This window comes from Sapajus apella, unplaced genomic scaffold (assembly GCF_009761245.1).
Source record: "Sapajus apella isolate SASKATOON/1434 unplaced genomic scaffold, GSC_monkey_1.0 scaffold51, whole genome shotgun sequence".
NCBI lineage: Eukaryota > Metazoa > Chordata > Mammalia > Primates > Cebidae > Sapajus > Sapajus apella.
In genome coordinates, this window is record NW_022436991.1 from 13,879,121 (window position 1) to 13,901,659 (window position 22,539).

Consider the following 22,539-nt stretch of genomic DNA (forward strand, 5'->3'; position numbering starts at 1 on the left):
GGGATTACAGGCACGAGCCACTATGCCCCGGCCTGTGTATCATTTTTATTCTGCCTCTTTCATCACCATGCCCTGCCCCCCCAACTGAACAGATCACAAGCAGTCCCCCATGTTTCCATAGTCTTCATAATTCTAACATCAGTGTAATAGCAGCTTCCACTTCTCTGCTGTTGGACGTTTGGGTTGCTTCCAGGGTTTTGTTATTACCGAACACTGACTGTCTTCTTGCCTAGAGTTCATATGCCCAGGAATAATCTGCCGGAATGTGCTTTCTGGGCAGAGACCAAACATATGGCAGTTTCTATATTTTCATACTACTTCTGCGAAGGTTCTATGAATTACCAGCAGTGTCTAAGTTTGCCAGTTTCAACCTCATCTTGCTGGCTTTACAAGTTGTCTTGGTTTTGGTGTAGGCGCTGGAGCCAAATTGCCTAAATTTGCATTCTAACTCTGCCATACGCTGTGATAGCTATGTGACCTTAGCCAAGTTCTGTAACCTTTCTGTGGCTCAAACTCCTTATCTACTACATGGCGATAGTAAAAGTGATTATGGCCAGGCACAGTGGCTCACGCTTGTAAACCCAACACTCTGGGAGGCCGAGGTGGGCAGATGGTCAGGAGTTCGAGACCAGTCTAGCCAATATGTTGAAACCGTGTCTCTGTTAACAACACAAGCAAAGAAATTAGCCAGGAGTGCTGGTGCACGCCTGTAGTCCACGCTACCTGGGAAGCTGAGGTGGGAGAATCAGAATCGCTTGAACCCTGGGAGGCGGAGGTTGCAGTGAGCCAAGATCACACTGCACTCCAGCTTGGGCGACAGAGCAAGACTCCATCTCAAAAAAAGGGGAGGGGAGCCGGGCGCGGTGGCTCAAGCCTGTAATCCCAGCACTTTGGGAGGCCGAGGCGGGTGGATCACGAGGTCAAGAGATCGAGACCATCCTGGTCAACATGGTGAAACCCCGTCTCTACTAAAACTACAAAAAATTAGCTGGGCATGGTGGTGCGTGCCTGTAATCCCAGCTACTCAGGAGGCTGAGGCAGGAGAATTGCCTGAACCCAGGAGGCGGAGGTTGCGGTGAGCCGAGATCCCGCCATTGCACTCCAGCCTGGGAAAAAAAAGAAAAACTCCGTCTCGGAAAAAAAAAAAAAAAAAAAAAAAAAAAAAAAAAAGGGGGAGGGGGAGATTAGGCTATAGGATTGTTGTAAAGAGTAACATATTCATATTGTTGATCATCATCATTCTCTGATTCTCTGCCTATGAATTTGTGTCATCACTAAAACTGATCTATAACCCCATAGTGGATACTTGCCACATTTTTGTGGTCATTTGCAGACACGTGCAGAGAGGCAAAATTTTTAGTCCCTTGATGCACACCTTCCCAGCTGATAAAGACAGTTCTCTGCCTCTCATATTATAAACAAGTGTCCTTTTTGCAGTGTATGTAGTGCCATGTTTTCCGCATTTTTGTACTTTCTGCTGGAAATTTCATCACTTGAACTGGCCTTATACATAGTGCAGAAATGCTGTTCAGTGTTCCTAAGCATGAGGCTGTGATGTGCCTTATGAACAAAATACATATGTTAAGAGGCTTTGTTCAGGCATGAGTGATAGTGCTCTTGGCTGTGAGTTCGGTGTGAATGAATCAATGATGTAATAAGCATCTTTAAACAGAAACACACATACACAAGGTTCTGTGTTGATTGGTTCATGAAAATGTGACCAAAGACTGACAGGCACCTAACCCTGTATTTCCCCTGGGAATGGTAGTTCCAAGTTCGCTGATTCAGAATTCCCTGTGACTTTGTAGACCACTTATACTGTGAATAATGAGAATTGACTTCAGGTTTTTAGAACAGAGTTTAGCACACAGTATGCACCTTTTATGTGATGGCTATTATTTTTTAAAATTTAAATTTTGCCAATTTGATTGGCACTTGTTTAATTACAAGAAGAGGCACACTTGTTGCTAGGTTGGCTGTTTGTCTGTATAAATCTAGTTGATGTGGGGTTGCCTAAAGCTGTGTATAAAATGCTGGCGAGTCTGGTGTCCAGTGGAAGCAGTTCTCTGGGGCCTGAAGAGGACACATGGCAGGGTGACATCTTGATTGGGTAAAGGACCAGGCTCAAGGTGTAAGGATGGGCTTCAGTGAAAGCTAAATTAGGGACCTGGCCGCGCTCCTGCCTTTTAGCCAAAAGACGTGATAATCACGTTATTCACCTTGAACGAATGCCTGCATTGATATATTTTTTAACTGCATTAGAATATGAAATGATGGCCTTTGAAATACCAGGGGTGAGTGTTTTGAGAACACGTCTATTCACTGAAGCAAAAAATTAGCCCACCTGGTCTGACGAAAGATGTTTTCTGATTTGTAAATGGGGTGATGTGAAATCTCTCTCACAAAGCCTGAGAGCCTAAAAACCACGTTTTGTTACACATCAAATGAAGTTTCACACCAAGTGAAATTGCATGAAATTGGGATCGTTTCAGAACACCCAGCCTGTATGATAGTAGTGTGTACACACAGCCTTCACTCTGCCTTGGCCACCACGGGGCATGAACCGGGTGTGTTCTCTTTTGCTAATGTGTATTTGAGCCTCAGAATGAGGGCTACAGAAACTTCCCTGCAGGGCCCCAAACTGTCTCCCCCTCGTGGCTTTTCTGAGTGGGTAATGGGCCTGTTAGAGCCTGTTTGTAGACAAACAGCTGGGCACACGCCCCCTGGGCTCTGATTAGAGATGCTTAACTGTTGAAGCAGCAGTTCAGTCCCGGCTGGGGGGTGCAGCAGCCCCGACTCTCCAATAATGAGGAGGAACAAGCCACCATTTCTCTTTCAGGATATTAAAGCATTTGAAAACCAAGGACCCCATGCAATTGAGGCTGGAGCACTTGGAGCAAGGCTTCTCTGTCTATGTCAATGGCGCCAACTCAGAGCTGAAATCGTCACCGCGGAAAGCAATTCACTCTGACTTCTCCAGAAGTGCCTCCCACACGGAAGGGACACACGGTGAGTGCAGGCCCTCCAGGCTGAGTCACAGCTCTGTTAATTAAAATTAATTAGGGGTTTGGGTGTAGTGGCTTACACCTATAATCGCAGCACTTGAGGAGGATGAGGCAGGTGGATCACTTGAGGCCAAGAGTTCCAGACTGGTCTGGGCAACATGGTGAAACCCCATCTCTACTAAAAATATGAAAATTACCCAGGCATGATGGCACACACCTGCAGTCCCAGCTACTCAGGAGGGTGAGGCACAAGAATCACTTGAACCTGGAGGTAGAGGTTGCAGTGAGCCAAAATTGCACCACTGCACTCCAACCTGGGTGACAGAGCAAGATTGTGTCTAAATAAAATTAATTAATTAATTAATTAGGGACTGTGGAACCACGTCCTGTGCATGTGAACAACGAACACAAGTTAACTACACCCGCATGGCCAGAAAGCATAAGAATGAGAAAGAGAAATCCTATTTTATTCCTTTTAAAACTAGTCTTGGCCTCTACTAACCCAGATCAATGGCGGCCAAAGCAGTAAATTTCTGGCTTTTACATTTCCTGGGTCTTAAGTGTCAGCACTTTAAGGAAATGTCTAGGGAAATTTTGGATTATATCTGATTTTTCACTTGATATGTCTTGAGTACCTAACCCCTGTGTAATTTTTGATTCCACCGCTTGTTTCTGCATTTAGTTAACCCGTACCCATGCATACTTTAAATGGACTTCATGTGCCCTATACAAAAAGCACAGGAAGCCTGTGTGTAATAGAAAAATACCCAAGCCAGCCTAGCATAGACACCAAAAATGACTAGGCAGTTGAATAAATGAAATGGCAGAGCATATGGAGTCAGGTTGCCATGGGAAGCCACTTAGTTTCTCTGTGCCTTTGTTTGCTCATCTTTAAAATGGGACTCAGCTAGGTGCGGTGGCTCATGCCTATAATCCCAGCACTATGGGAGGCCGAGGCGGGCAGATCCTTTGAGCTCAGGAGTTCAAGACCAGCCTGGGCAACATACGGAGACCCCATCTCTACAAAAAATACAAAAAGTAGCTAGGCATGGCGGTGCATGCCTGTAGTCTCAGCTACTCAGGAAGCTGAAGCAGGAAGATTGATTGAACCCAGGAAGTCAAGGCTGCAGTAAGCTATGACCACGCCACTGCACTCCAACTGGGTGATAGAGCGAGACCCCGTTTCAAAATAAATAAATGAATAAAATACAATAACATGGGACTGGCGAGATTGCTTATCCCAAGTGGGGGGTCAGAATGCCCTTCACGGCAGGCTGCCTTGCTGGAGAGGCCAGTGTGCTACCAAGTCATAAGAGGATCTGGAGCAAGGCAGACTGGATTAGAATGAACCCTCTTCTGCCGCTTTCTGGCTTTGAGACCTTAGGTAATTAGGACCTCTCTGACCCTCACTTTCCCCTTCCATAAAATGGGAATAATTATGCCCAGCTTGCAGGCTTGCCAGGACACAGTAACTTTGATTTGTGTTATTCTAATCCGCGGCCTCACAGACATGGTAAGATCCCAAGCCACTAATATATTGTAAAAGTCAAAACAACAAGGGTAAGAAGAGAAGGTGATTTGAAATGTTTTCCAAGGAGAGCCACTGCAGTTGAACTCAGAGTATAGCTTGCGCTCCCCACTGCCCTGGGCGAAGAGGAAAACCAGTGGCTCTCCTAGTTTTCATGGTAGAGGCAGACTTGCTGCTAGTAAGGAAAATTCAGCCTTTCCTGGTCCTGGTTTCAGAGAGGAACAGGTAACAGGATTTTATGTACTTAGAACACCAGCAGTACATGTATTCATTCATTCAGCAAAGAGATTGACCCTCTACCCTCTTTTATACAAACGTGACCTCTTGTACCTGCTGTCCTATACCTTGTGTTTGTATCTTGAAGGCTGTTCTCTGCATATATAGACCTGCCTGATCTGGCTATACATTATACATATTATTCCATGGCATGGATATACTGGAACCTATTTACCCATTCCTTTTCTGCTCAGCATTTAGCTTGTTTTCTAATGTCTTGTTGCTACAAACGGTGCTGCAGTCAGTGTCCTCGTACACAAGACTCTGGGCACACTGACATGCATTTTAGACACGAGCTACAAACCATCCTGGTACTGTGAGCTTGTCATCAGTGCCTCACCAAGTCTCCTTCCTTCTTCTCTGGTGCAGATTATGGACGAAGAACTCTGTTTGGAGAAGCTGAAAAAGCCTTAAGACGCAATTCACGGACAGCCCCCAGCAAAGTCCAGCGCCGAGGATGGCACCAGGTCTGGAGACTGGCCCAGCCCACACTTTACAGTACAGAGTGTGGGTGGCTATAGGAACAGAAATACAATCAGAGCATTTAAACCCCCCCCCCCCGAGCCAGGCACAGTGGCTACTTTCTGCAATCCCAGCATTTCAGAAGGGTGAGGTGGGAGGATCACTTTGAGCCCAGGAGTTCAAGACAAGCTTAGGCAACAAAGCGAGAACTTCTCTCTGCTAAAAATAAAAATAAAAATTCAGCCAGGTGTGGTAACAGGTACCTCTAGTCCCAGCTATGCAGGAGCCCAGAAGTTTGAGGCTGCAGTGAGCTACGGTTGCACCGCTTGCACTCCAGCCTGGGCAACACAGCAAGATCCTGTTTAAAAAAAAAGAAAAAATCCTGTGGGCAGTAGGTGGGTCTGGCTGGGCAAGGTGGTGGTGCCCTTTCTGCATGTGGAACTGACCTCTGGAGAGTCCGCTCTGCTCCTGGCCCTCCCCTTTGGATGGGGCCACGCCAGCCCCACTGGGGGGTGTAGGAAGGTCAGATTCAGAGCCCCATCATGTTGACTGTTCATTCAGGTATTTTTTTATTGAGTAACCCCTATGTGGCGTCCACAGTCCCGGATGCTAAGAATGTAGTAGGTGCATATGACAAAGCCCCTGCCCCAAAGAACTGAGATGCCATTTTGGGTTGCAACTGGTGTGCTAATGTCAAGAGCTTGCATTTCTGAGCATTTACCCCAGGTACCATGCATAGGCTCAGCTCCCATGTAACTCATCTCCTTTGCCCTCCCAGAACTGTCGAGTACTTTCCAATATTGTCCCTCTTTATAAGGAGCTGAAGAGATGGAGGTTCAGAAAAGTTCACTGTGCTTTCCAAGGTCAACAGCTAAGAAGTGGGCTGAATTGAATCAAGAGTCAATCCTAGATCTTTTGCCCCAAGTTCTGTGCTCTTGCTCATATAGTTCTTGATATTTTACCTCGTAGTTACTCATACCTTACCTGGGACTAGCGGGTCCCAGTCCCATCAGATGAAGAATGACGAGGTTCACAAACTTGGAAAGGAGAGCTTTATTTCTCAGAAAGCATGGCAGCCTCCCAGGTATATGCTCTGGCAAGTTGGGAAGCACAGCCTCGGGCCAGAAGCCAGAAACCTGCACTTTCAAGTTCGAAGGGATAAAACGGGGGATTTATGCTGAATAGGTGGCCCAGTATACATATTCAGTAAGCTGTAGGAGGAGTCATGAATATTTATGAAAAGAGAAATATACGCATGTGCAGTTGAGCTTCATGCCTTTCCTTGGATCCCGTGGTCCAAAAATGGGGGTGTTAGCATGATCTGAGGGTGGAGTTTTTGGCCTCTGATGTCAAAAGGTGAATCAGGGGACACAGAAGCCCTCACAGTGCATCTTCCATAGAAGAGCCAAAACCACTCCATGGTTGGTGGTCCCTTACCAGGAAGAAATGCTGGTCAGATGTGTGGAAACCACAGAAGAGAGGGGCAGCAGGCATTGGTTGGTATCAGTGGTGGAGTCTTCAAAAAGGGCTGGGTTTTTTTTTTGTTTGTTTGTTTTTTGAGATGGAGCCTTGCTGTCATTCAGGCTGGAGTACAGTGGTGCAGTCTCAGCTCACTGCAACCTCCAACTCCCAGGTTCAAACGATTCTTCTTCCTCAGCTTCCCAAGTAGCTGGGATTACAGGTACCCACCACCATGCCTGGCTAATTTTGTATTTTAGTAAAGAGAGGGTTTCACTGTGTTGGCCAGGCTGGTCTTGAACTCCTGACCTCAGGTGATCCACACACCTCAGCCTCCCAAAGTGCTGGGATTACAAGCATGAGGCACTGCGTCCCACTGAAAAGGGCTGGATTCTTTTTAACCCGTAGGAAAAAAAGCCTCCTGGTGGTTAGTGATAGAGGAGGTATAATGAGGCATGTCGGACCTCCCATCCCATCATGGATGGGAACTCAGTTTTAAGGTTTCTCTGAGGTTCCCTTGGCCAAGAAGGGGTTCATTCAGTTGGCTGGAGTCTTGAAAATTTTTTTTTATTTCTCAGCCCTGACTGTATATTTAAATGGTCTAGGGAAGTTTTAAAATACAGATGCTCAGGCCTCACCCCTAGAGATTCTGACTTGCTGAGGCTTAAGCAGTGTGATTATTTTTAAAATTATTGTTATTTTTTTCTTTTTAAAATTTATTTATTTTTCTAAATTAGAGACAGGGTCTCACTATGTTACCCAGGCTAGTCTTGAACTTCTTGCCTCAAGTGATCCTCCTGCCTCGGCCTCCCAAAGTTCTGAGATTTCAGGCATAAGCCACCACGCCGGCCTGTTGTTATTTTTAAACTTGTGTTCACCAAGATTGGGAGTTACTACCATACAACAATTCACACTTTACCAAATGTACAATAAATCAGTCCACCCACAGTAACCCAGTCGGTCAGTAAATGTCCTCATTGTGCTGCTGAAGAGATCAAGGCCGAGAGAGGTAAGGTGACTTCCTCAGGGTCGCATCGCTACTAAGGAAGAGGGCAGGCTGGGATTTGAACTCTGGGCCTGTGGTTACAAACCCTGGTCTTTCTGCTTCCCCACAGGAGCATCTTCAAGTCTTTGATTAATTGGGGAAGGGCATCGGCCTGATCTCAGTGCTGAGGAGCAAGGCCTGGAGGACACACAGCCTGGAGGCCTCCTTTTGTCCCCTGCAATGAATATTAATTTGCTGCTAATGAGGCCTTTCTCCACCTCTCACTTAAGACAGTTCTTCTAGTTGTTTTGAGAGCTTTCTATTATCAGGAGCCTTATTTGTGTCTTGGATTGTGGCTTAATAGCTGGCCCCAGAGTCTGCAATTTAAAAAACTTGGCCTAAGATTAATTAGAACCCTCCCCAGTCTCTCCTTGTGGTCCCACACTTCACAGGGCCTAATCATAGCTAATTTCCTGGTTTCCTGATGCCTCAAGGGCTGTAATTGTCCTTCTACGCTGTATCTGTCAGGGGTCAGTCAGTGCCTAACAGCAGAGACCACTCAGGCTATTTTAAGCGGAAAGAAATACGGTGCAGGGAATCGGGGTGTTTATAAAGTCCTTGGGCTAGCAGGAGGAGTGGACTCTGGGCTGGGCCTCTAGGAATAGTGCCTGAAAAGCATGGTCACTTAGCCTGGGCCTGCCAGGAGAGCGGCTGCCTAGGATACCGTTGGGAAGGTGGGGGATTGGCATCAGGAAGGCATCACCTTAGCTGCAGTTCCAGGAATCAGGGACTTACTACCCCAGCTGCTGGCCTCAGAGTGCCCCCACACCTGCTAGAGCAACGTTATGAAGACCCTGCCCCACAGCGTGGCTGGCCAGCCAGGGACATTGTTGAAGAACCCAATGCCTCCAGGACTGTGCTTAGCACTGAAACAGCCAACATTTACCCGCTTCCTCTCCTCACCTCACTTCTGCTTGCCCTGGCTCGTGTGAGGCCATCTGATTGGCTGCACCTAAATCACACCTAGAACCCAGGCCAGAATTTACCCATAATAGGTCCGTTGTGCGATGCTGGCAAGTCTATACACATAGACCCCGGGTTTCAGCAGAGAGAGAGGTTTAATTGTAGGTCCGCCAAACAAGGAGCTGGGAGGAAACCTCAAATCTGTCTCCTGGAGGAGTTTGGGGCTAGTGTTTTTAGGGTTTTGGAGTGGGCTGGCATGTGGAGATCCTTGATTGATAGAAGAGTGCAGGGTGAAGTCACGGGACGGGGAGATGAAGACGCTGTGTTCTCGTGCAGATCCCGTTCATCGGTGGGGGCTTTCAAACTGGCTGGCGTCCGTTGTTTTGCTGGAATTTAAGATCTGAAAAACATCTCAAGCAATTCTTAAACGAAAACCTTACAATTCTATGGTCGGAAATCTATAAGGAATAATGGGAATGCTAATGGTCAGAATCCAGTGAATTTCAGTTACAAGGAAGTGGGTGATAAATGCTGAGTTATAACTATATTCTGCACAGAATTCTTGTTAACCCCGTGAGGACGGCTTCAGAAAGGGAGCCTGGGAAATGCAGTATTTCGCTTTCTGGCCTCTACCCCACAGAACGGCTCCCGGGGGAGTGTGGGATGGGTACTGAGTACCAGCCCCCTCCAGTCCAGAGCATGGATCCGCTCCACACACTCAGGCCTTTGGGGACTACCCTTAAAGATAGAGACAAACCAGGTAGCATTCAGAAGTGGCAACTGAACTACAACACGTGTCATGAATTAAATCATCTATTAATTTGACACATGTACTGGCACCCAGCAGGGCCCAGGCACTGGCAAGGCTCTAGGGTTAAAAAAAAAAATTCAAGAAGGCTTAGTTCCTGCTTGAAGCTCTGGCTGTGAAGACATGGGGACTGCTTAACTGGGAGGAGGGTGTGACACCTGACTTCAGACAAATGGAGGGTGGGCCTGGCAGAGTCTAGAAGTTAACCACTTGAAGCATGTGCTTCAAACTTGCCCCCAGATAATGGTTTTTGGATTCAACACGTTTTTATTTTTTATTTTTTATTTTTTTATTATTATTTTTTTTTGAGACGGAGTTTTGCTCTTGTTACCCAGGCTGGAGAGCAATGGCACGATCTCGGCTCACCGCAACCTCCGCCTCCTGGGTTCAGGCAATTCTCCTGCCTCAGCCTCCTGAGTAGCTGGGATTACAGGCACGCACCACCATGCCCAGCTAATTTTTTGTAGTTTTAGTAGAGACGGGGTTTCACCATGTTGACCAGGATGGTCTCGATCTCTTGACCTCGTGATCCACCCGCCTCGGCCTCCCAAAGTGCTGGGATTACAGGCGTGAGCCACCGCGCCCGGCTCAACACGTTTTTAAAAGACTTTTAGAAGCTTGCCAACATTTAAATTAATAAGATTTTATCTTAAAAATATATCTAGCCAGGTGCAATGGCTCACACCTGTAATCCTAGCACTTTGGGAGGCCGAGGAAGGAGGTTCACCTGAGCTCAGGAGTTTAAGACCAGCCCAGGCAACATAGCGAATCCCATCTCTATTAAAAATTAAAAAAAAAAAAAAAAATTAGCCAGGCATAGTGGTGCACACCTCTAGTCCCAGCTACTGGGGAGGCTGAGACAGTTAGGATCGCTTGAGCCCAGGAGTTCAAGGTCCAGTGAGCCATGATCACGTACTCCAGCCTGGGGGACAGAGCAAGACCCTATCTCGAAAAATAAAAATCTAGATTTCTTCTTCCGGGGAAAAAATGGAAAGTCTAGCCCCCATGCTGGGCCATCCTCCTCCCTGCTAGGCAGCAGGAGCCTTGTCTAGCTGCTGCCTTTGGACAGAGCACGAGCCTTCCTGTTTGCCAAAGTCCCCACCACTCCCCGGAGCTTTGGTGGTGAGGCTGAGTGGCAGCTGTGGTTTACTATCAGATTTAGGTTATGATTTCTCTTATCTCATGTTTCCATTTCCCACCTGGCTCTTAGGGGCATTTGAATTTGTAGCCCCTGGAGAGTAGAAGGAATGGGCTTTGGACTGCTCACTGGCTGTGTGCCCCAGAGCTGGCCGTGTAACCTCTCTGAGCTGTGTGCATGTAACCTCTCTGAGCTGAGTGCCCTGGGGCTGGCTGTGTAACCTCTGTGAGCTGTGTGTCCCGGAGCTGGCCATGTAACCTCTCTGAGCTGTGTGCCCCAGAGCTGGCCATGTAACCACTCTGAGCTCTGGTTTCATCATCAATGAAACCTCCCAGTGCTGCTGGAGGGGAGCGTGTGCAGCATGCATTACAGGAGGTCCTTCAGCAGGGCCTGCCTGCTGCGTCAGGTGAGAACAGGTGACAGACAAGTCCAGAGGAATGGCTAAGAGCTCAGACCCTGGAACCTTCCAGCAACCCCACTGCAAAGCTTTGGCTCCGCCTCTTGCCAGCTGCACAGTGGCTAAGTTGCTTAACCCCTCAGTGCCTGCTTTCTCATTTGTCATGTGGGGTTGGTAATGGTAATTAATGAGGGCAATTAATGAGGATCAGATGAGCCGGTGTTTGGAGAGAGGCTGAAGCAGTGCCTGGCACAGGAGAAATAGTCAGTGAATGGTGCTGACTGTTGTTTTAATCAGCGGAGGGGCTGGTGGGGAGGGCAGCTCCGCCTGCAGGCCTCAGGGCTCTTCATTCTAGTATGTTCCTTTGCTCACCCACACTTCACTTCATTCATTCCATTGCTCATGTATTGAGCACATACTCAGTTTTGGCACTTACAGGTGCCAGGGTCCGAGGGGTGAATGAGGCTGGCCCTGCTCTCCTGGAGCTCATGTTGATGGGGAGCGGGTAGGGAGGATGGCGAGGCAAAGGACCAAAGGCAAGCAAGCACGTCTGGAGACAGTGCCGTGAAGGAAGGACAGAGGACAGCGGCCTGAGAGAGAGGGTGTCGGGGGAAGCGTTCCTTCAGCGAGGGTGGGCAGCACAGCCTCCCAAGGGGCCCCATCACAGCCAAGGCCTGAGAATCGCCTGGAGCCAGCCCTGGAAAGATCTGTGGCTGGGGGAGGGTTTCAGGTGAGGGGATAGCAAGGGCAGTGGGCTCTGGGCACAGGCTGAAGGGAGGCAGGACAATCAGGATAGGGTGGTGGAAAGGGTGGGGATGAGGGTGTCAGGACTGTAGGTAGGAAGAACCGATCATACAAGGCCTAGAAGACCACAGGAGGGAGTTTGGATTTTCTTTTTTTTTTTTTTTGAGACAGAGTCTCACTCTGTCTCCCAGGCTGGAGTGCAGTGGCACAATCTCGGCTCACTACAACCTCTGCCTCCCAGGTTCAAGCGATTCTGCTGCCTCAGCCTCCTGAGTAGCTGGGACTACAGGCATGCGCCACCATGCCTGGCTAATTTTTGTATTTTTAGTAAAGACAGGGTTTCACCATGTTGGCCAGGCGGGTCTCGAACTCCTGACCTCATGATCCATCCACCTCAGCCTCCTAAAGTGCTGGGATTACAGGTGTGAGCCACTGCACCCGACCAGGAGTTTGGATTTCAATCTTAATGTGAGAAATTTCCAAGAGGGTTGAAACAGTAGAGCACCACGTTTGGGTTCACACGTTGGGCTCATGTGTGCAGAAAGGACCACCCATAGGGGCAAGGGGCTGCAGGAGGAACAGGGAGCCGTTGTAGCAGGGCTCTCTCTCTCTTCACCAACCTTCCACAGTCTCCACTCCTGGCACCTCTGTTCCCCGTCCCCTGGCTGCCGCTGACTTGTAGCTTCAATGTTCCCCTGATCCATCATGCCTTCTCCACGCTGTTTTTCACTCCCTTCATGTTCGTTAGTTGAAAGTTTCCAAGACAGAGACAGTCTGAATCTCAGCTTATCTCTGTGTCTCTGGACACAGACTGGGCTGCCACTGCTTAGCCTAGATGTGACACCCCGTCCTGCCTCAGTTGTCTATGACTGGAGCCCCTCAGAGACCAGGTCATCTGGTAGAAACCCTGACTGCCCTGGTGCCGCCGCGTGGGCAGGAACTGTGACTCCTGGACAGTCTCATCAAAGAGGCTGGAGGTAGAACAGTGAATAGACTGGATGTGCCATCTACACTATTATTACGGTCATGAGGAACACGGGCTGGATTGGTTCGCTCTGGCTCCAAGAAGTGGAATTAAGTCCAAAGTTTCTCCATGGTAGAAACATGGAGACAGAGTCTTGGTCCATGGGAAAGGAAGATTTCCATCCTAACCCTTTTGGATGGGCTTCTGCCATGCTTAGAGGCAGCTGGGGGTAGGCAGAGTGGTCAAGACAGCCAATTCTCAAAAGCGACTCCACCAAGAGAGGGACCGCAGTCCTTTCCCAGTCTTAGGGTTTCTCTTGTAGGGCATTGCCAACCAGGAGGGATGAGCGGGGCCACGCGGTCACCTCGTGTATTCACATTGGGCACGGCCGGGTCAGCAGGGGACACTGTGGTAGGATGTGGTGGTCCCAGTGCACAGTAAGCGCCTGCAGTCCCAGCCCTATTCACAGTCCGCCAGCCCCCTGGCCTCCACATTCACCCTCTGTACTCTCCCGCTGGCTGTCTTGCTGGATTTTTTTTTTTTTTTTTTTTTTTTTTGAGACAGGGTCTTGTTCTGTAGTCCACACTGGTCTTGAACTCCCAAGCTCAGGTGATCCACCCACCTTGGCCTCCCAAAGTGCTGGGATTGCAGGCGTGAGCCACTGCGCCCAGCCCTGAAACTCTCTTGAGTCACACACCCCGTTTCTACTGACCAAGCCCAATGCATTCACCGCCTCCAGGAGAACAGGTTTCTCTTCTTATGGTCTCACCCAAAAATAAGAAAGCACATTTGGGTAGAGCTGCCCCAACAGGAGGGGCTGCCTCAGGTTGCACTGGCCTCCGGATCCCTTGGCCGGAAGGTCACAGAGTCATTCCAACGCTGGCTGCTGGCCAAGAGGCCAACGACCTCCACCTGTAAAACCCTTCCCAAGCTCCTCCGATTCCTGGGGGGCTTGGGGAGGATCATGGTGAAGGTTGTGTTGGGCTCCCGAGCTGCCGCCTTCCCTGTGGAATGGGCTGGTGATGATATATGGCCTCTTGTTCATACTGTCCTTTCCCCCCACCACTTCTAGACCTTAGATCTTTCTGCTGTTATCCATGGATTAAGATTTATGGCTTCCTCAGCCTTGTAATACTTGGGTGGACAGCGGCCTAATCAACAGAGCCGTCGTTTACCAAAATGCTGTCAGATTTGATGAACGTCATCGCTCTTAGCATTAAATTGCTAGTGAAGGGATTGGCCTTCCAGCAATTTACTGTGGGGTGGGCTTTCCTTAAAGGTCTCTAAAGCAAGTTCATTGCAATTGTTAAAGCAGAGGCTTCGCTCTCACTCAGCCACCACATCCTATGTCCTGTTGTGGCCTAAGCAGCTTCAGCCCCTTCAGAAAAACCCACAAATGAAAATGGGACGTGTTGGGGGCCCTGTCCCTTGTTATCTTCCTCCTGAGTTCTGAGACCCCTGCAGTGAGGACAACAAATGAAATAACCGTGAAGCATCGGCCTTTTCAGTGATCTTGCACAACACAGACTGCCAGAGTGGGGAGCGCTGCTATTTCTTTTTTTTTTTTTTTTTTTTTTTGAGACGGAGTTTTGCTCTTGTTACCCAGGCTGGAGTGCAATGGCGCGATCTCGGCTCACCGCAGCCTCCGCCTCCTGGGTTCAGGCAATTCTCCTGCCTCAGCCTCCTGAGTAGCTGGGATTACAGGCACGTGCCACCAGGCCCAGCTGATTTTTTTTGTATTTTTAGTAGAGACGGGGTTTCACCATGTTGACCAGGATGGTCTCAATCTCTTGACCTTGTGATCCACCTGCCTCGGCCTCCCAAAGTGCTGGGATTACAGGCGTGAGCCACCGCGCCCGGCCTGAGCGCTGCTATTTCTAAGAGATCAGACAAATCCGGGTGGGACGAACACAGCAAGTCAGGCAGACCTCCCCACCCTAGACCTGCCTGTCCGTATTTTAGAGCTTTCCTACCTCTAGAGGGAGCCATTTGCATACTGCACTCCCGCACAACCACTCGGGGCAGCCCCCAGCCTTGCTCTTTTTTTTCTGCTTGACAATAAGCCTTAATGCACACCGTTTGGAACACTTCGCGAAGAGGGGTGGCAGATATGAACAGATAACTCTAGGCATGAACTGGGCTGAGTGTGGGCTGGGTATGAAATAAGCTGGCCTAGGGCTAGCAAGAAAGAACATGGATTTGGGGGTATCAGGGCTTTTAAATGCTCCTCCGGCGTGTGATTGATACTACAAGGGTCTGCCCAGGTCTGGGTTCTGCAAGTGGGCAGGAAAGAGCAGCAGCTTTGAAACACCCACTCGGGTACAGCAGCGTGCCAAGCGGGGAGCCAGCCAGGTGCACAGTCATCATCCCTTGCAAGGGCGTGGAGGTGGGAGGCAGGGAGCCGTGCACGGCCTGGGGGGCTGGGTTGGAACCTGCCAGCCTGGGCTGCTCACTGGAGGTGAGCCTTCCGTGTAGGCAGGGCTGCTTTCAATCTCCTCCCAGTGGTGGCAGAGGAGCCTCCTTGGGGCTGGGGGCGGGAGAGCAGGCCAGATGGAGGGACTATTTATTCCCCTCTCCAGCACCCACTCAGCATTAGAGATTCTTTCTGGACCACATTAATTTTGTCACATGTTGCTTCATAAACACATTCTCCCATTATATGTGCTGTGTGACCTCCTTGAGGGCAGAGCATTGGGTTTTAATTTTTTTTTTTTTTTATTGTATCTTCCTGTTTTCAGAACCTTGTATGCAGTCGGTGCTCAGTAAAAGCTTGCTGATTGAGTGCCTAATGCTGACTGCAAACCTGGGTCCTGACACCTGGGCGAGGTGAGCAGTGGTGCTAAAGGGAAGATGAGAAAACTGTAGAAGAAGAGAAGGAGGCCGGGCGCGTGGCTCTCACCTGTAATCCCAGCACTTTGGGAGGCCAAGGCGGGTGGATCACCTGAGGTCAGGGGTTCAATACCAGCCTGGCCAATGTGGTCAAACCTCTTCTCTACTAAAAATACAAAATTAGCCAGGTGTGGTGGTAAATGTCTGCAATCCCGGCTACTCGGGAGGCTGAGGCAGAACAATTGCCTGAACCCGGGAGGCTGAGGTTGCGGTGAGCCGCGCCATTGCACTCCAGCCTAGGCACAGAGTGAGACTCGTCTCAAAAAAATAAAAAAGAGAGAGACCTGAGCTTTCCGTGAACCTTAGAGCTCTCTCATGCTTTCAATTCAAATCCAAGGCTAGAAGATTTATTCATCCCGATTCTTGGTTATCTAAGCTCAGGCACATTTGGGTCCAGGAGCTCAAACAATGTAACAACCCGTTCTTCATCTCTCAACTCCCCCTGAGCCCCATGTGGTACCAAGACAAGTCACCAGCAGCTGCCCACTTAGGTCTGCCACCCTGCTACTGCATCTCTTCCCCCCACCAGAACCAGTCACCCAATCACCGCGGCCAGGGGAATCAAATCGCATACTCTGATTGGCCAGGCCTGGGTCACATGCTTCATCCACCCTTAGAGAAGGTTCAGTCCCATGTGAATCTCTTGGGACCGGGACAAGAAGTGGGGAGCAAAACGCCATCTCAAACAGTGAAAAACAGGGTGCTTTCACCAAACACAGGGGAAAGTGTGCTGGACATGCAGAAACAATGGCTTCCACCACAAAGCCCTGTAGATCATACTACTGGAAATTGAATGTATGTGCGTGTAAGTTACCTGGGATCTTGCTCAGATTCACATTCCGATTCCCAGGGCCAAGGAAGGATCTATAATTCTGCATTTCCCACAAATTCCAGGAGAGACCAATGTTGCTGGTCCCTGGACCACACTTAGAGTAGCAGGGCCCTAGTCGAGCCCCCCTTTTCTTGACAAAGGACTAGAAACCCATGGGGAGGCCAGGGGGCACCCCAGGCCCCGGCTGGTGCTGGGGAGTCAGGCAGCTCCTCAGGCCTGGGCCCCGTGCCCCGTTGTCCCTCCTCCTTGCCCCCTCTCAAGCCATCTCTTCCCAGCTAGAAGAGCTCCTAGTATTTGGATGTTAATTGAGTAGTTTCTGGGGAGGAGGGAGGAGCTTGCTCTCCTGGGAGGTGTGATAGAAAATTCGTCTCAGTGATGAACTTCAAAGCCTTTACAGCTTCATCCCAGGGGAGGCAGGAAGACGTCCAGGAATCTCCGGGCCTGGAAACCCCCAGTGTTGGTTATATGTTCCGTGCTTTTCCCTCCACAGGCCCTGGCGCTGAGGCTAACACATGTGCTAAGAGCAAGTTGACAGGGCCTGGAGGCGGCGTGGGGGGGTTATGGGGGGGGGTGAGGGATGGAAACAGCAGGGGAAACTGGGAGTCCCGAGGGGCATCTCTAAGTAACCCACCTCCTGTAGGAAGGCGTGGACATGCACTTTCCTGCTGCACCCCGCCTTCTCCTTGCTCTCCCAGGGAGAATCCCAGCTGCTTTTCTTCAGCCCTTTCCACCGTCTCTCTAAGATAAATGATCTGTAGCTCAGCCCCTGCCTCCTTTACTGTGTTAGATATGCTCAGGAAATTTTATTTCTTTTCTTTCTTTTTTTTTTTTGAGATGGAGCCTTGTTCTGACGCCCAGACTGGAGTGCGGTGATGTGATCTCAGGTCACCGCAGCCCCTGCCTCCTTCATTGTGTTAGATACGCTCGGGAAATTCTTTTTTTTTTTTTTCTTTTTGTTTTTGTTTTTTATTTTGAGATGGGGTCTTGTTCTGTCACCCAGGCTGGAGTGCCGTGGTGTGATCTCAGGTCACTGCAGCCTCTGACTCCTGGGTTCAAGCAATTCTCCTGCCTCAGCCTCCCGAGTAGCCAGGATTACAGGCACATGCCACCATGCCTGGATAAGTTTTTGTATTTTTGGTTGCAACAGGGTTTCTCCATGTTGGTCAGGCTAGTCTTAAACTCCTGGCCTCAAGTGTTCCGCTTGCCTCAGCCTACCGAAGTGCTGGGATTACAGGCATGAGCCACCGCGCCCAGCCTGGGAAATTCTCTGATCCCAGTCCAAAGGCCACTGTAGCCCAGGCTGGACACATTGTTTTTTAACATATATGTATATTTTTGTAGAGACGGGATCACACCATGTTGCCCAGGCTGGTCTCAAACTCCTGGCCTCAAGCAGTCCTCCTGCATCGGGCTCCCAAAGAGCTGGGATTAGAGGTGTGAGCCACCACACCCAGCCCAGGTAGAGCACATTTATTCTTCAACGTGCCTGCTGGGGGCAGTGCGGTGTGGCGATGTAGAACAAGCGTTTATCCACAAACTACAGCCCTTGGGCCAAATCTAGCCTCAACCCATATTTGTAAATAAAGTGTTACTGGAACATAGCCATGCCCATTTATTTAGTCATTGCCCATGGCTGCTTTTGAGCTGCAGTAGGATTGCTGAATATCCTAACAGAGCCCATTTAGCTTGCAAAGCCTAAAATACTCTCTGGCCCTTTACAGAAAATGTTGGCCTCTCTTTGGTTTAGAGTCAGACCTCTGATTAGGCTCTGTAACTTCCTCACTGTGTGGCCTTGGGCAAGTGGCTTACACTCTTGTGACTCAGTTTCCCCCTTGGTTTGTCTTTAGAACCAAATGAGCGGCCGGGCATGGTGGCTCACACCTGTAATCCCAGCACTTTGGGAGGCCAAGGCAGGTAGATCACCTGAGGTCAGGCGTTCGAGACCAGACTAGCCAACTTGGTGAAACCCCATCTCTACAAAAAATATAAAAATTATCTGCGCCTAGTGGCAGACACCTGTAGTCCCAGCTATTCAGGAGGCTGAGGCAGGAGAATTGCTTGAACCTGGGAAGCGGAGGTTGCAGTGAGTCGAGATCACGCCACTGCACTCCAGCCTAGGTGACAGGGCGAGACACTGTCTCAAAAAAAAAAAAAAAAAAAGCTAAATGAGCAAATGCACCTAAGTGCTTGGAGTGGCACCCAGGGACATGGCACATAGTGTGAAAGCACTGATGGGAGAGCGGGGCATGTGAACTTGGATCAGAAAGGAGTTCTGTCCAAACTGCTAGAGTACTGTATGTCAGTAAGATTCTGACATCATTTTCTTCACCATCTAGATAATCCTTATGTTACTAAACATGCAGGGAATTGAATATTGTAGGGGGAAAGGTTCTAACTTCAGGGCTTCAAGGGAAATGCATGCCCTAATTACCACCACTGTCACCCCCGCCTTTTTTTTTTTTTTTTTGGCTGCCTCAAGGACCAGTTCTAGGAAATTGCGTTTTCTAGGGCAATTCCTCCCCAGTTCATCCTCCAGAGACATAATCCTTTTTTTTTTTTTCTCTTGCCCAGGCTGGAGTGCAGTGGCACGATCTCGGCTCACTGCAACCTCCACCTGCCAGGTTCAAGCAATTCTCCTGCCTCAGCCTCCCAAGTAGCTGGGATTACAGGCACCCACCATCACACCTGGCTAATTTTTGTATTTTCGGTAGAGACGGGATTTCACCATGTTGGCCAGGCTGATCTCGAACTCCTGACCTCAAGTGAACCGCCCAGTTCAGCCTCCTAAAGTGCTAGAATTACAGGTGTGAGCCACCATGCCCGGCCCCTAATTACCCTTGAGTACCCCTTATGTGAGTCTTAGAGTTCACACACATTGTCTGTGTCCTGTTCTGTCTCTCAGTAACAGTGCCAGGACAGGGTAAGGTAAGCAAGGCCCCTGGGGCAGAACATTAAAGGAAGCCTCATGCTGGGATTTGTGCATGAGCAGGTCGGTGTCTGAGAGTGAGGCTCCTTTACATACCATACCCTGGTTGCCTCGCTTCCCTGCTTACTGAGCCCAACATAGGCAGCTTTATCCCCAGCCTCGGAGCAGGTGGCAGTTTCTCTGGTTCACTACCAGAGGACATGGTTGGCTTGCTTTAGGGGGCTTTGCTGAATGAAACATACGCCTGAGAGGCAGTCTGGTGACCTGTGCAGAGTAGATGCCACGTAAATAGGCACAGCCCCGCGGCGCCGAAGCCCCAGCCGAGAGCTCACCTGCGGCACTCTGTGTCATCTTTGCGGCAGCTCTCTGATGAAGATTCATGAGTGCCGTTTTTTTTCCTGTTGGTTTTTTTTTGTTTTTTTTGTTTTTTTTTTTTGAGACGGAGTTTCGCTCTTGTTACCCAGGCTGGAGTGCAATGGCGCGATCTCGGCTCACCGCAACCTCCGCCTCCTGGGTTCAGGCAATTCTCCTGCCTCAGCCTCCTGAGTAGCTGGGATTACAGGCACACGCCACCATGCCCAGCTAATGTTTTGTATTTTTAGTAGAGACGGGGTTTCACCATGTTGACCAGGATGGTCTTGATCTCTTGACCTCGTGATCCACCCGCCTCGGCCTCCCAAAGTGCTGGGATTACAGGCTTGAGCCACCGTGCCCGGCCCAAATGTGTTTTAACACATTTGGAAACCAGTGCTCAGGAAAGCTAGGTGACTTGCTCAAGTTCACACAGGGCATAAGCATCCGAGTTCCAGGAATTGTACAGACTACCTGAGTGTAGAACCCAGGTCCTTTACCACACAGGAGCCGCAGTAACAGAAACGCAAAAGTGACAAGTGCCCGGAGTGGGTTACCAAATGGTAGACAGTTGAGCTGCTTGCAGCAGAATCTTTGTTGCTGCAGCTTAGAGACCGCCGCTGCTGTTTTCGTCGCTTGTGAATAAGGAATTTGGAGGCAGGCTGGTGGCTTGGGTGGGTGATGCCACCAGGAACCCAGTTCCTCTGTTTCACAGGGCCATCTTTGGTGTGTGGCTTTCTTCCTCATTCTCACAAGATGGCTGCTGTGTTCCCAAACATCCCATCCACATTCCAGTCAGGAAGAAGGGTAGAAGGGTAAAGGCAGAAGTCCTGTCTGCACTGAGTCTCTCCTGATTACCCGGAAAACAGTTTTCTCTGAAGCTCCGCCTTACGGATTTCTAACCACTGGCATTGCCACACCTGGATCTCCTGGCCAACCCTGGCTGCAAGGGCCCCCAGCAATGTGACCATCTTAGTGGGGCACATGGCCACCTCAATAGAGTCAGGCAGAGAACAGGTATTGGGTAGGCAGAGAGCATTGTCTCCAAAGCTAGATAGGATTTGGATGCATGGAGAAGATTTGGGAGAATGGCATTCAGATTGGGAGAACGGCATGAGCAAAGGCACAGGGGTGGGAGAATTTAGGGTACAGGGGAGGGCCAAGACTGTTAAAAATAGCTTTAATCCTCTTCACGTTGGTTTACGCAAAAAAGAGAATATTTCAGTGGGGCTTGCTTCAGGTGTGGCTGGATCCAGGGGTTCTAAAACCCATGGGGACTCTGCTTCAGCCTCTCAGTTCTCTTTGCTCTCTCTGTTAGGGACAGAATGGTCCCCAGCAGCTCCTGGCAGACTGCCCTGCCGCTTTGTATCCCGCAAGAAGAGAGCACCTCTTTCTCGCGGCTCTAACAGGAATCCAGGGCTGTTCTCCTTGGCTGCCTTAGCTTCCATCCCTGAACTGGCTGGTCATAGTGTGTTGTGAGGGCAGGATGGGTAGATTGGCTAGGCCTGTCTCAAATCCCCACCATGGGGCTACACGTGGACTGAGGGTTGGGAGGAAAACGGGTCCCAGAGGAAAACAAGGGAGGTGTTTCCCGAAGGACCCAGCCTGGATGCTCGCAGCCCCAGAAGCCCTTTCGCTTAGCCCGATTATCAGGTGTGTGGTTGTCTGTGCGGCAATCAGAGCAGGAAGGTGGGCTGTGGCCACATCGTAGGGAACCTTGTGTGCCACGTATATCAGTTAAGGTACAGGTTTGGCTGCTCCAGCAGGGAGACACAAATAACAGTGGATTAAACAGCACAAAAGCTGTTGTCTCTGACACAACACTGCATAGATGGGAGCACTCTCCCTTGTTCCATGAGGTCACTGAGGAACCCCTGTTACTCTGACATCCTCCAGATGTTGCTTTCCTCCCCCCAGCACCAGTCGGCTCACTCCCACCTCCCCATTCCAGCTGGCAGGAGAAGCTGCAGGGCCTCCAAGGCTGGCCCCCAGCCCTTTGAGGAGACACCTGGAAGATAGAATGCACGTCCCTCCCTCCCGCCCACGGCTCATGAGTCAGAACGTGTTCACGTGGTTCCTCTTAGCTATAGGGGAGGCTGGGTCTCCAGGTGCACATCTGGAAACTCCGGGCAATAGAAGAAGGGGACAGTGGACACTGGGGAGCAGTCTGTAATATGCCACACCAGGCCAATGAGTTTCCTTCTCAAAGAATGATCTGAGGAATGCTAGAAGGAAGAGATGCCCCAGTCCAGAGTGTCTGCAGTCCAGAAAGTTTGAGAAATGTTCCATTCTGTTTCATTCTAGGATATCCGCAGTATATGTGGATAGGCCAGGGTTTCCCAAACAAGTCTGATCACAAAGCTCCCCACTTTTCTTTTATTTAAAGACGAGGCCGGGCGCGGTGGCTCATGCCTGTAATCCCAGCACTTTGGGAGGCTGAGGCAGGTGGATCACAAGGTCAAGAGATCGAGACCATCCTGGTCAACATGGTGAAACCCCGTCTCTACTAAAAATACAAAAAATTAGCTGGGCATGGTGGCGCGTGCCTGTAATCCCAGCTACTCAGGAGGCTGAGGCAGGAGAATTGCCTGAACCCAGGAGGCGGAGGTTGCGGTGAGCCGAGATCGCGCCATTGCACTCCAGCCTGGGTAACAAGAGCGAAACTCCGTCTCAAAAAAAAAAAAAAAAAAAAAAAAAGACGGGGTCTGACATTGTCGCCAAGGCTGGAGTGCAGTAGTGAGATCTTGGCTCGCTGTAGTCTCAAAGTCCTGGGCTCAAGCGATTCTCCCACCTCAGCCTCCCCGAGTAGCTGG

General features: G+C 49.8%; 1 protein-coding gene across 7 annotated transcripts in view; it reads left to right on the forward strand.

Annotated features, from left to right (window-relative positions):
- The window catches only part of KIAA0556 (KIAA0556 ortholog), a 227,904-nt gene that overhangs the window by 78,802 nt on the left and 126,563 nt on the right, over nucleotides 1–22,539 (forward strand). For all 7 annotated transcript variants that reach the window (XR_004258216.1, XM_032243026.1, XM_032243027.1 and 4 more), the window contains 2 exons: nucleotides 2,840–3,009; nucleotides 5,179–5,276. Coding sequence is in view for 6 of the 7 variants with exons in the window: in XM_032243026.1 (XP_032098917.1) it covers nucleotides 2,840–3,009; nucleotides 5,179–5,276 (268 nt within the window). In the remaining variant the exon portion in view is untranslated. The remainder of the gene's footprint in view (nucleotides 1–2,839; nucleotides 3,010–5,178; nucleotides 5,277–22,539) is intronic.